Source organism: Lethenteron reissneri, chromosome 23 (assembly GCF_015708825.2).
Source record: "Lethenteron reissneri isolate LAM-NWPU_2019-01 chromosome 23, ASM1570882v1, whole genome shotgun sequence".
Taxonomy (NCBI): Eukaryota; Metazoa; Chordata; class Hyperoartia; order Petromyzontiformes; family Petromyzontidae; genus Lethenteron; species Lethenteron reissneri.
The window spans coordinates 9,799,155-9,812,702 of NC_083801.1; the positions used below are offsets into that span (position 1 = coordinate 9,799,155).

Genomic DNA, 13,548 nt, shown 5'->3' on the forward strand with positions numbered 1-13,548 from the left:
GTTGGCATTAGCCCCAAGCTAATTTGGCCCCCATAGTACAGAATTGGGTACTGCATACCGCATCTGATTCCCAGACGCAGCCTTTGCTAAATCTTTACATTTGTGACCAGTGTACAGACGAGTCCTAATATTGGCGAAACCATTGTCTGTCTCACTGCTATCTGTCAATGAGACATGCCCCAAGTTCATGGCTGCCGCCACTCCTTATTGTGTATGTTGATTACCATATTAATAAACCAGCTGGTAATAAATATTCATTGTCATTGATATGCATTCACTAATCCCCCCTCACCAGCCTTCGCACCTGATGGGCACACAGGATTTCTCCACAAATCTGGCTATCTCCTGAATGATGCTAGTTGTAATTACTGACGATACGTCGTATTCGAATTGTAAATGTTGTGGATTTACTCTCCAACACACCGGTGTACTGTACTAGTAATGAATGGCATCTTCTGTTTACGTGACAAACCTTACTGTGTCGGGTGGTGGCGGGTTTAAAAAAACATTTATATTTACGTGATCTAACCTAAAAACCTCGATTATGGAGATTAGTGACCATCTGTCATCGTTGCATCGAGCGATACTGTTCTACCCGAACCGACTAATTCTTCACGGTTTGAATTTTCATTAACCTACCCATGTTCCCTTATTGGTTCTAATGTCTGCATCTCTCTACGCTTGGATTTATTTCTCACACTTTTACATTTGCATTCCTTCCTATTGGTTACCATAATTTAATTGCATATAACCACGTAATTAAATGGGACCTTTTTGCCAGTATGAAAAACAATAGGTTTTACCCTTTCTGGCAATAAAACAGATGTGTTAAGATGTTGAAACAGCAAATAGAAACATTTGCATATATTATCAGATCATGTTTGTTTGCATGTTCACCACAGGTACTTGTGGTTAATGCAGATATGATCCCTTGCAAAAGGTTCTATTTGGTGTTTGAACATCTTAACACCTGTTTAAATGCCAGAAAGGGTAAAACCTATTCCTATTTTTTTTCAAACCAACGTCATTGTACGTAACGCCGTTACTTTTTTCAATAATTATTCAGTCTGCTGTCCAAAATCACGTAATGTAATGGTTTGTAACCGTTATGAATACGGAAAGATCTCTCAATTCGGACAAAAGCCGCAATTTGGGATATGATGGAAGGCTACCCAAAACAAAAATATATTAATTTAAATCTGTATGGAGTAGCATTTCCAAAAGGTATATACTCACCTGATGTATGGAACTTGGCAAACACGTGCCCTTAAAAGCCTTAGCCATCCACATACAATTCCGTTAGTGCTCTCAGATTGTATATTAACATTCATATCAATTTATTTTACAACTCAGCAAATCAATAATAACATAATAAACACACTTTTGAAATAAAAATGTCGTTCACTATCTGGGAAGGGCACCCAGTTTGTACGTCGCTGTAGTTGATATAGTTTAACGTCAAGCATATCATGGAACCTTTTTTTTGGCAGTTTCAAAGTATGAAAAATAAGAATTGGTTTGATCCTTTGTTGCAATTAAACAGGTGTTAAGATGTTCAAACACCAAATAGTAATTTCGCAAGGAATCAATTCTGCATTAACCACACGTATTTGTGAACATTGTTTGCATGTTCACAAGTCTAATTGGTGTTTGAAAACACTATGTAACACAATTTTTGTTCCTGAGTAGTATTATTTCTTAATTGCTTATGCCTAAAATGTATAGAAAATGGTTATTATTCCCCACAAACTTTGCTTTTGTGACCAGATCAGTGATATTTTGAAATTTACCTATTTTCAATGAGAAAACTGGCGAATTTGTGTTTTTCGTTCACATAAAGTAAAAAAAAACATATGAATCAAAATTAACATGTATTTATACTAAAGTAAGACAAAAATTACTACAAAAGATTTAGAAGTGAGTAGTTTTTCTAGATTTGATTCTACTGTATATCACTTTCACGAATCAGCTCACAAATGTCGTCTCCCATCATTTTCTGGTTAAAATGTCCTTGGTAGCTGCGTTCAAAGTCCAGTGTATCCTGGTGGAAGCGCTCGGCTTGCTCCTCCGAGTTCGCTCCCATGTTCTCCTCGAATTTATCAAGATGAGCATCAAGGATATGGACTTTGAGGGACATCCTACAGAAGAGTCTCAACCAGCTCCACAGTTTTCGACATTGTGATTGCCCAGGAAGCCACGAACTACTGCGACAAAGCTGTCCCAAGCTCCTTTCTTCTTACTAGTGAGCTTCTTGGGGAATTCACTTCACTCCAGGATCTTCTTTATCTGTGGTCCGACGAAGGCACCGGCTTTGACCTTTGCCTCAGACAGCTTAGGGAAGAAGTCTTGAAGGTACTTGAAGGTTGCCGACTCCTTATCTACAGCTCTGACAAATTGTTTCATTAGGCCCAATTTGATGTGCAGTGGTGGCATCAGCACCTTCTGGGGGTCCACCAGTGGCTCCCACTTGACGTTCCTCCCCACAGAAAACTCGGTCCGCTGTGGCCAGTCCCGCCTGTGGTAGTGCGCCTTGGTGTCTCTGCTGTCCCAAAGGCAAAGATAGCAGGGAAACTTGGTAAAACCGCCTTGGAGACCCATCAGGAATGCCACCATTTTGAAGTCTCCGATGACCTCCCAGCCATACTCATCATACTTAAAGGCGTCCAGCAAGGTCTTGATGATGTTGTAATCCTCTTTGAGGTGCACCAAGTGAGCCAGGGGAAGAGACGGGTACTTGTTACCATTATGGAGCAGCACGGCTTTGAGACTCCTGGATGAGCTGTCAATAAAGAGGCACCACTCATGCTGGTTACAGGTGATTTCGATTGCCTCGAACAGACTGGTCACATTGTGGCAGAAGCAGAGCCCATCTTGACGGGTGAAGAAACTGCAAAAAGGTTGGTGACGCTTCCTCTGATCTGCGACTTGCACACTTTCATCCAACAAGTTCCACTGCTTTAACCTAGACATCAAAAGCTCGGCATTGGAATTGGTGAGACTAAGATCTCTGATAAAGTCGTTGAGCTTCTTTTGGGTGGGGTCGTATGGGTTTCTCTCCTCAGCTCCACCTCTGAAATTGTCATCTGGATCTATGTCTTCCTCGCTCTCTGACTTGCTGTCTCTTCTAAAGACGGCTGCTCTCTCTCCGGAGGAGTAGGTACGGGGAGCTCATGGCAGTGTGGCACTGGGGCGATGGATAAAAGAAGGTCCGGATATGTGATAGCAGGTGCATTGTTACCAGTCTGACGTTTGGAAGGGTCCACAATGCAGAAGTAGCAGTTGCTTGAGTGGTAAGTGGGTTACTGCAACATTCTTGGGACAGCGAACTTCATGGCTCTCTTTTGCCTCCTGTACCATCCTACAAAAATACATTTATTTCATGTGTACGAGATTCTCGTAAAAAATGCATATATGATATTTTTCAATAACATTGAAAATTGTAAAACATTTTAAAATTATAAACTTTTACAATTTTGAAAATTTGAACAAATTTTATAACATAAAATTCCAAGCAACAATTGTCCATCTTACCTTCCAGAGTTTTTTTGCATTGCTCGCAGGTGAAATGAGGTGCCCAGGATTTGTCTTGATCCCCGACAGGCATGCCGAAATATGCCTTGTAGGCCTCACACATCTTAGCAGATGCTTCCACAGAGTACTTTTTCGCTCATCTTGATAAATTGGCCGCAGACATAGCATAATGTGTCTGCCGGATGCTTGCAGCCTCTTGATGCCATCTCAGAAAAATGCAGATATGTATCCACTTAGGTAGTTGGAGCTAAACTGGTGGGCATACGGCCCCTGTATTTATACTACGTTTTCTTACTGAAAAGTTCTAGAATGTTCTAGAAGTTACTCCAAGTTTACTCAGCACTGAATCTATCTGGAATGTTCTGTAAAATCGTTCAATTTCAAAATATCACTGTCCTGGTCACAAAAGCAAAGTTTGTGGGGAACAGGGGCGGTTTCTTCATTAGGGCGATGGGGCGACGCACCACCAATGTCATTCAACCACAGAGTTACGCTAGCCGTCACTGTGCCTCTGGATATAGTCCAATCAGCGTCATGCTACGTTCTGTGGAGTACCGCCTCTTTTGGGCGATTTCCCTCCGGCTGAAAATCGCCCCGAGTGGCCCCATAGACTTACATTCAAAGATGTTTTTTTTCGACCGGGGGGCGCTGCAATGCATTCTCTATGGCTTCCGGGAGGGCTCGCCCTAACGTGCTTACGTCATCATACGTAAGCACGTTTCATCCAACAATATAATTTGTCGCCACCTAGTGGAATCTTTAATAAAAGAAACATGAGTGGATTGTATTAATAGTGAGTATAGAAACAAACAAGATGTATTGTAAGAGTCACTTTATTTTTCATTAATATTAAAGAAGTGAAGTTGCCTTTACATGCTTAAGCTGTTAATTTATCCTTTGCATGGGTGGACCTTATCCTTATCAATCATCCAGACATTTGCCCCCCCTGAGAGATTTTGCAGGAGCCGCCACTGGTGGGGAATAATAGCCATTTTTGTACTTTTGAGGCATAAGCAATTAGGAAATAACACTTACTACCCAGGAACAAAAACATGTTACAAAGTGAAATCTCAACACCTGTTTTATTGCCACCAAGGGTAAAACATTGTTATTTAAAGTGAAGCACTCAGGCTGATGACCCAGAACCCGTTGATCAACTCCACTGGCTCACTGGTGGTTATTCTCGTCTCTCTTCGATGACCAAAAAAGTCACCGTTCCCATGAACTTCACTCAAGTTTCCTCCACCAATGTGGCTGAGAACTCCGTCAACCAGACCGTTCCATCTCATCCCATACTTCTTGTTCAACAACCTCATTGCGGATAAAACACTTTTCTTTCTGCATTTTCTATTGCACCACTCCACTTTGGAATTCCCTCTACTTATTTACCAATGTGTTTTTTAAACATAACCTTGCTCAATTCCGGAAACGTATCAACTTGTTCATCTTATTTGATTTCCCTTCTACGTGACTTTACCGAAAGAACCAAGAATATGAATCCCTGCAGTCACGAAAGCTTTAAATACAAATTTTACTTGTTCATCTGTTACAACTTTTAACATTGCTGTTTGTTGCTGCCAGCTTGCCATTTTGTGCCTTTGGGTCAGTAATTGCGTATTTGCGCCTCAGAAGAGAACTGAAATGTACGTTTTCAAAACTAAGTAACAATTTCAGCTGACACGAATTGGAAACAAGAGCAGACTCTAATTATTCATAACGCTTTGATCAGGAAAGACGCATGGCTATCGCCTGATGAAGCTGGTTGTAATTACTGGCGAAACGTCGTATTCGAATTGTAAATGTTGTGGATTTACTCTCCAACACACCAGTGTGCTGTACTAGTGATAAATTGGCACGTTGTGTTTACGTGACAACCCTTACTAATTGGCCGTGTCGGGTTTTAACAACACATTTATATCTTCTTGGTTCTTTCGGTAAAGTCACGTAGAAGGGAAGTAATAAAATAATAAAATAAAACATAATAAAATTTTATCATGTTTTTTTATTTTTATTATTTTATTACTTCCCTTCTACGTGACTTTACCGAAAGAACCAAGAAGATGAATCCCTGCAGTCACGAAAGCTTTAAATCAAAACACATTTATATATTTACGCGATCTAACCAAAAAACGCATGGAAGACGCATGAAGTTTCACGAGGGATCCTGTCAAGTTTTGAAGGGGGGGTTATGATTTATGTATATTCCAAATGAGTGGATCGTTTTCACAAAGGTGGGCATGATAATTACGGGGCCAAGGGAATTGCATCTCCGAGTTGCCCACAACTCCTTTTTTGAAACGTCGTCCGGCCACGTGGACCTCAGCCAATCAGGCGCGTCGTTAGAAACGCTCGACGCCGTCAGGACCAATCGGAAGTGTCCACACTCGAGCGCGCGCCATCGTGTTGACATCACGCGCTCGGAAATAGCAACGGGATAATCCGAACGACCTCAAACCACACCGGTTTTTTTTTTTTCACATCGTCGCACAATTTAACTCATAATTTACGCACCAAAACAAGTCGTTTACTCCATCGTTTAATTTATTTTACATTCAACACTAAAAAAAACCCACGCTTTGGCTTCGTCCGTTGTGTTTTTTTTTCCTGTTTCTCCTACCGGAAATAGCCGAACGAGCCGAGCGTCGGTACTCGGCTATTTCCGTCAGTGACGAGCCGGGGGGGGCGGGGTCACGTGGCGTGAGGTGGTGTGGCAGGGGGGAGATGGGAGGGGGCGACCAAATGGGTAGGGAGCGAGGAGGAGGAGGAGGTGGTGGAGGAGGAGGAGGGAGGCTGCGGCTGCACACGGCACACGCTGCGCACGGGCCGCGCTGCACACGGCACTCGCAAGGTACCGGGATATCCTCTACGATACACGGGGGGGGGGGTGATGCACACGGTACACGGGGGGGGTGTGGTGCACACGGAGCCCAGAGGGCCCAGCGCTCCACTTGGCTTTCTGTCGTGGCCGTTGTTTGCGACTTTCTCAATTCTCCTTTACTGACGAAGCGCCCGTGGCACACGTCCCACCCCAAGAGGGGAGGGGTGGGGGACAATGATGAGGACAAGATTGGATGGAGGGGACAATGATGAGGAGCAATAATTTTTGCCGGCTCGTGCCACATCTCGCACCGTCCATGTTAGGCTCGCACGCGGCCCACGTGTATCGAATTACGTGAGAATCGTTAACGCGGCGCAATAAATGCGTCGCTCGCTCGCTGCGACCCGCGCAATTTTGTTGTTGTTGTTGTAACCTCGTGGGGCCCTCCCCCCTCCTCCTCCTCTGGGCCGCGTGGTGGCCTAGCGGGGCGAGTAGGCCTCGGCACGTCCGCATTGCGGGGGCCGCGTGGTTGGCGCGCAGACGCCGCGGACGTCTGCCGTGTGTCCTTGCCTCTACGCCGCAGAGCCCCGAGTTTGTGGGTGACGTCCCCAGCAGGGTCTCGGTCGTGCCGGCATCGTCAGAATCCTAATGGGACCCTCCCCTGGTTCGTTACAGCCTCGTTCAGGAATCCCCCGAGCGAGATGTGAATGGCGTTGAAGCGCTTATTTGGCGGTGTCGCTGTTTTATTTAACGGTTGTGGGTTGATGAGAGGCCCTCATTGTCGTGCTTCTTAGGGCTGCGTTTAGTAAATCCAGAGGTTCCGTATCCGCCTAGTGGTGGTGGCCACTGCACTTGACCTGCGGAGTTGATGGTGAGACGTCATGGTGATTGGTGGTTAAAGGTAATGCTCTCAATGAGTGATGGTAATGAGTGGTGGTTCAGATGATGAGTGCTGGTCATTCCATGGTCACGGTGACGCCGATTAATTGCAATGAGTTGTGGGCATGAATGCTGGTTTGATAATGTTGGCTGGTGGTGGTGCATGCATAGCGATGGGTGGTGGTATTGAGCTGTTGATGGTGTGATAATTGATGATTATCTCAATTGTGGCAAAACCCTCAGGCTCTGATAGTGCTTGGTAATGGTGAGTTTTCATCCGTGAATGCTGGTGGCGATGAGTAGTTATCGAGATGAATAGCTGAGCTGGGCATGACATGTGAGGTTGATGGCCGTAATGGTGCAATTATGATGTGGTGAGACGTGGTAAGTCACTCGGTTAGCAATGCGTGGTGGCAATTGCTCAGCAATGATGGGTGATTATAACTCCGACCTTTGCCCTGAGACCATACTGACATGGTCTTCTCAGCTTATGGGGATATTTATCAACATGTATTATTAACTACGTTATTTCATGTCCTTTATGAAATTACACTTTATTACCACTTTCTTTAAATGCACGAATTTACGCATAAATAGCAAGCAATACGTACAAAAAGTAATGACGTAATTATCTCCAAATTGTAAACCCAACCGAAGCAGTGTTCAATTATTGGTACCAGTGACAAGTAGCAATCTAAAGGACTATTCATGAGCAACACTAGATTCTAAAAGGGTGCCAAAAGTCTTATGAGCACAGCCATTTAAATCCAGCGTAGAGTTCAAAGCTTTTGTGGCGTCGTATGGTTATCTGTAAGTGCCTTATAATGTAGGCTTCCTGCTAAAGTACAAATTACAGAAGATCAGCAAAACCATTAACTTACAGGGACTGGTTTAATCTCCCTCTCACCCTTACAGTGGCAACTAAGCCCTGCCCTGGAAATAATCTTGAATGATAGTGTCACGTATGCATCACCGTTCCGGTAAGAAAGGAAGTGAGAAGTTCTATCTACACTGCAAATTCGTGCCTAGAGCAGTACACTTGTCAAGGTTGAACATCTTAATGCATTAGCTCTGTATCTAACATGGGGTCAATGGAACGACTACAGATACAATTATTCTGGAAAGGGTCACAAGCCCTGCATATATCCATTACTATCTTAAGTTTAAGATTGGCCTCGCATCAAGGTAAATGACAAGATTTCGCCAATGGTTTTGTTTTATTTACAATTGTATGAAAGGCTTACTGTAAATACAACATTTTTACTGTACTCGGTATTTTACACTTCAAAACTGAAACGTCAATAAAAAAAGTATGCACAAGAGAGTTGATGTTGAGTTGGCACGTTATTGACCATATACTGTTTATACTAGTCTTGACATTGCAGAGAAATTTCAAGAATTTGTATCAACGGTACATGTTAAGTTTCTTAACGTTTGTCACAATGTATTTCGAAATGGACAATGAAACTTTATTCCCGTTTAATTTCCTGCATTTTTGAAACGCTAATAAAAGCCAGGAACCGAACAATATCGTTTCCCATTTACAAATTAGACCAGTGACTTGCTGAGGTTGCTCTTCTGTGGACAACCTTCATCCAACTTTTTACGTCCGCTATTCTCAATTTATTGTCAGATGTCTCGTGTGCTTTTCTTTGCGGTTTTTATTAATTGATATTCATGAGTGCTACCAAATGCTTTTCTCCAGTATTAATAACGAAATTCCCCCCGTATAGCCTTAACAGACTCTTCAGTCAAGTGCTGTTAATGAGCAACTACGTAGGATGGCACGGAAAATGAGGGAGTGGGTGGCCATACATCATGCCTGGCCACCTTTGTCTCCCAAGTGGTGATGTTAACACACAGCACCAGGTACTCGTTTAACGTTGAGTCTACCTAGGGGAGGCGCAGGCCTGGTTCAGATAATCACCGGTTTTGGTCGTGAGTGGGTGGAATTGAACTTGGGTTCATAGCACAGCATGCTAACCACTATGCTACCGCTCCCCAGCAGTAAACACACCACTGTTTAACCAAGGATTTATGTTTAAGCCTCTAGTCATCCCCTTTGCTCATAGGGAGGTCACTCATTCTCCTCTGCTGCCCACATCTGCACCTCACTTCCCCCTGCCATCCATGCTGTCAAGTCCTTGTCTAAATCCATGCTCAAGACGTTATTTTTTTCCCTCCGCCGAGAATTAACTGCTTCTGTATAAAATCAACATGGTCACTGCTTCTGTACAGCATCTTGGACTACAGTCACATTTCGATGGTGTCTAAATCCAAACTATAGTATGTTGTATTTATATGAGTTGATATTTGCCATGTTTATACCAACAAAACATGTTAATGCATCTAAAAAAAATGTTTAACAAACGTATCCATAATTGTTATAAGCTTAACCCTATGTTTGGCTAATATTTTGTTTTAAAAACCACATTGTCCACATTCCGAGTGATTTTGATTGAATTATGGTAATAGAATGTGAAAATTATATCCCGGGTGACAAAACATATGCCTCATCTTGTACGAATGAAAAGTAAATAATTTAGAAATTAGTAATTTCTCACAGCTTCATTACTATCACATGTGGAACAAAATATACCTCAAAAAGTGCCTTTGACTAGTGGTTTAAATTGTTGGTAAGTTAATGAGGTATTTTGTGGTTCCATGAATTAATGTGCTGGAGCTTTTTGTCGGGAAATGTCAGCATAAAGGCGTGGATGAACACGCACTCATTCGAATGTTAATTTGTGCTCCATATGCAGTTATTAAGCACATCAACTAAAGTAGTCGCTGCTCTCTGAGAAGGAAACGAGCTTAATGTGTCCGATATGCATTGAAACATTAATAAAAAACAGCATCTGGCTGGCCATATGGTGCTATTTCTAGAACCATAAAGTAAACTACATTAAAGTGGGGACTTATATAGGCAATTTTTGCTGCAATACAGTGTTCATTCAAATCTAAAAAATCCATTCATCACTTATACATTTTCTGACATTTTCAAGCCAAAGCAAACCTTTTGTCACTTGTAAATGCTAATTATAAGCTCATGCACACGTGTTTTGTTATGATGAAAATGTTTAGAAGATGTTATATTGGCATGACAACACAATGTTATATAACACTATGTAACCCAATCTTTGTTCCTGGGTAGTAAGTGTTATTTCGTAATTGCTTATGCCTAAAAAGTATATGAAGTGGCTATTCCCACAAACTTTGCTTTTGTGACCAGGACAGTGATATTTTGAAATTGACCTATTTTCAATGAGAAAACGGGCGAATTTGTCTTTTCATTCACATAAAGTAAAAAAACAATATGAATACAAATTTACATATTTATACTAAAGTAATACAAAATGACTACAAAAAGATTTAGAAGTGAGTAGTTTTTCGATATTTACGATTATACTGTAAATCACTTTCACGAATCAGCCCCAAATGTAGTTTCCCATCATGTGCTCGTTATACTGTCCTTGGTAGCGGCGTTCAAAGTCCAGTATATCTTGGTGGAAGTGCTCGCCTTGCTCCTCCGAGTACGCTCCCATGTTCTCCTTGAATTTATCAAGATGAGCATCAAGGATAAGGACTTTGAGGGACATCCTACAGCCCATTGTGCTGTAGTTCTTCACCAGTCTCAACCAGCTCCACATAGTTTTCGACCTTGTGATTGCCCAGGAAGCCACGAACCACTGCGACAAAGCTGTTCCAAGCCACTTTCTCCTTACTAGTGAGCTTCTTGGGGAATTCATTGCAATCAAGGATCTTCTTTATCTGTGGTCCGACGAAGACACTGGCTTTGACCTTTGCCTCAGACAGCTTAGGGAAGAAGTCTTGAAGGTACTTGAAGGCTGCTGACTCCTTATCTACAGCTCTGACAATTTGTTTCATAAGGCCCACCAGTGGCTCCCACTTGACATTGTTCCTGTGGCCAATCACGCCTGTGGTAATGCGCCTTGGTGTATAAATCTTTTGTAGTCATTTTTGTATTACTTTAGTATAAATCCATGTAAATTTGTATTCATATGTTGTGTTTTTCTGACTTTATGTGAAGGAAAAGACACATTCACCTGTTTTCTCATTGAAAATAGGTAAATGTAAAAATATTACTGTCCTGGTGACAAAAGCAAAGGTTGTGGAGAATAATAGCCATTTTCTGTACTTTTAAGGCATAAACAATTTGGAAAATAACACACTACCCAGGAACAAAACACAACGTTACACAGTGTAATCAATAGTCAAGATCTATCCACAGTGATATGAAGGCTTCCCGATGCTTATGCCACCCCTCGCGGTCCTGCAATGACAATCCATCTTCCGCACATGACCTGAGCTCATCACTCCATCCCTGCATTGGGTGTATTCTCTCCTTGAAATGTTATTCCATCACCGATCTCATCCATCCGTTGGGCCATCATCTGGTCCAGCTCAATCTCACTTTATTTCCTTAACAGTCAATATGGTGTCTCCAATTTTGAAAACTATAGGTGTATTCTTAAATAAAACTACTGTTTTTTGCATTCTAGCATAAAGTTTTCTAACTTTCTTCGCTTAAAAATTGGAGATACCATAATGACTTTTAAGGGAATCAAGTGGACTTCAGAGTCATTTGATGACTCAATCGAGAGTTAATTTTTTGGAGAAAAAATCCACTTGTTCGTTTTGCATAAAACATTGGCTTGAATAGAATGGAAGTGTTACAGTTCATGGCTTCTAAATTGTTCCTCATAGATTATTTGGAACATTACGTTTTGCGGGTGATAATGCTAAGCAGATGTAGAGTGTAATCTGTTAATTACTTTTAATGAAAAGTTTTCCCAAATTTAAATTCAAATTTAGAATAATTGTTATAACTTAAGATTCACAAGAAACAGATTCTTCATGTTCACAGCCATTATATGTGGTATTGAGTGACAAGTGGGACCACAATTTCACTCAGGACAACCAATAAGGCCTATAATTTAGCATAAAGCAATTTTCAGATGGCTTCGGAGTGGTCATACATCCACTCTTTTTGCAAAAGCCAAATTCATGATTGTTGCAAAGCTTACTGCAGTTTGCGGATTTAATAAATTACTATAAGTGCAAACAGGGCTAACAAATTGTGGATAATTGTATGCCTTTTCATAATCATAGAGCTTGTAATACTCTATTTTTGTAATTGTGAACATCTTTATATGCTTTGTTATTTTCTCAAGCATGGTTTACATTCAACTTCAAAATGCTGTAAGGTTGGGATGTGGATGAGTAAAATATATATTTTTAAATTCTGCTTGAATTAAACATTTGGTCGTTGGATATATTTTATTATTAATGTATTATCAGATTCTACATTGTACCATCATATGTGATTTGATCATATCTCCTATTTGTACCAAAATAATGGTGACTTATAAGTGTACCATTTGTGTCTTGAGAGACCAATATTTGTGTGTTTTGTACTGTACTGTATTCACTTACTGTATTCACTTAGCATAAAATTCCAGCCCATATGCCTAAGCCAAAAATACAATGTACAGTTTAGAACTTAACAATATGACATTAAAGTGCAAGTAACAAAATATCAATAACCATAGACAGATTTGTTGTATCTATTCATTTTTATCAATGCTGACTGCAGACCTGTACTGAATGTGGCAATGGTGCTTAAATAAGCTGCTGATTGTATTGCACAGTTGGCTGCCTGCTCTTGTTTTTGTATCACTTTGTTGTAGTTTTTGTTGCACATGGCATAGCTTAGATATTGCTTTGCCTTGAATGTTTGCACAATTCCATCCATATCTAGGTGATTAGCGCATGCAGTGCATCCCTAACAGCACCACGGCAAACCCGTCTTGACAATTTTAACTCTGAACGATCTCAACAATGTTTAGATGATTACCCCAGTGTCTAGACCACGAAGGATTTCAGGCATGCTGTGTGCGGAGAAATGTCCTAGTTGTCTGTTATAGCTGATGCGCATGTCTCCACAATGTAGCTGTATATGCTGATGGCAGTTGGTTTGTTGGGCCATTGGCTGCTTGAGTTGGCCAAAGCGAGGCTGTGATTGTTTAATGTATTACTGTAGATAGACCTAGTCAAATTATTACTTTACACATGTCACTTGTTCTTTTGATGCTTTTTAAATGTCCCTCTGGTGTTAAGGAACACATGTAAAATCGTATAGTCATATGCATATAAATGCAAATGTTCTGCTGGGAATTATATAATTTGGTGAGCTCACTGTCAGTCTGGTGTTTATGTGATGCAAGTGTAACAGTCGAAGACAAGCTTCCTTTCTGCTCCTTATATAGGCCGATTACATAAACTGTGAGGTATGCAGT

At 41.3% G+C, this 13,548-nt stretch overlaps 1 protein-coding gene across 1 annotated transcript; it reads right to left on the reverse strand.

Annotated features, from left to right (window-relative positions):
• Nucleotides 1–971: 971 nt before the first annotated feature.
• LOC133345765 (uncharacterized) lies at nt 972–3,742 on the reverse strand. Its single transcript, XM_061556734.1, has 2 exons — nt 3,532–3,742; nt 972–3,358 (listed from the first exon to the last, which is right to left on the reverse strand). The coding sequence occupies exon 2, from the start codon at nt 2,968–2,970 to the stop codon at nt 2,266–2,268; it is 705 nt and encodes a 234-aa protein (XP_061412718.1). The 5' UTR covers nt 2,971–3,358; nt 3,532–3,742; the 3' UTR covers nt 972–2,265.
• Nucleotides 3,743–13,548: the final 9,806 nt, after the last annotated feature.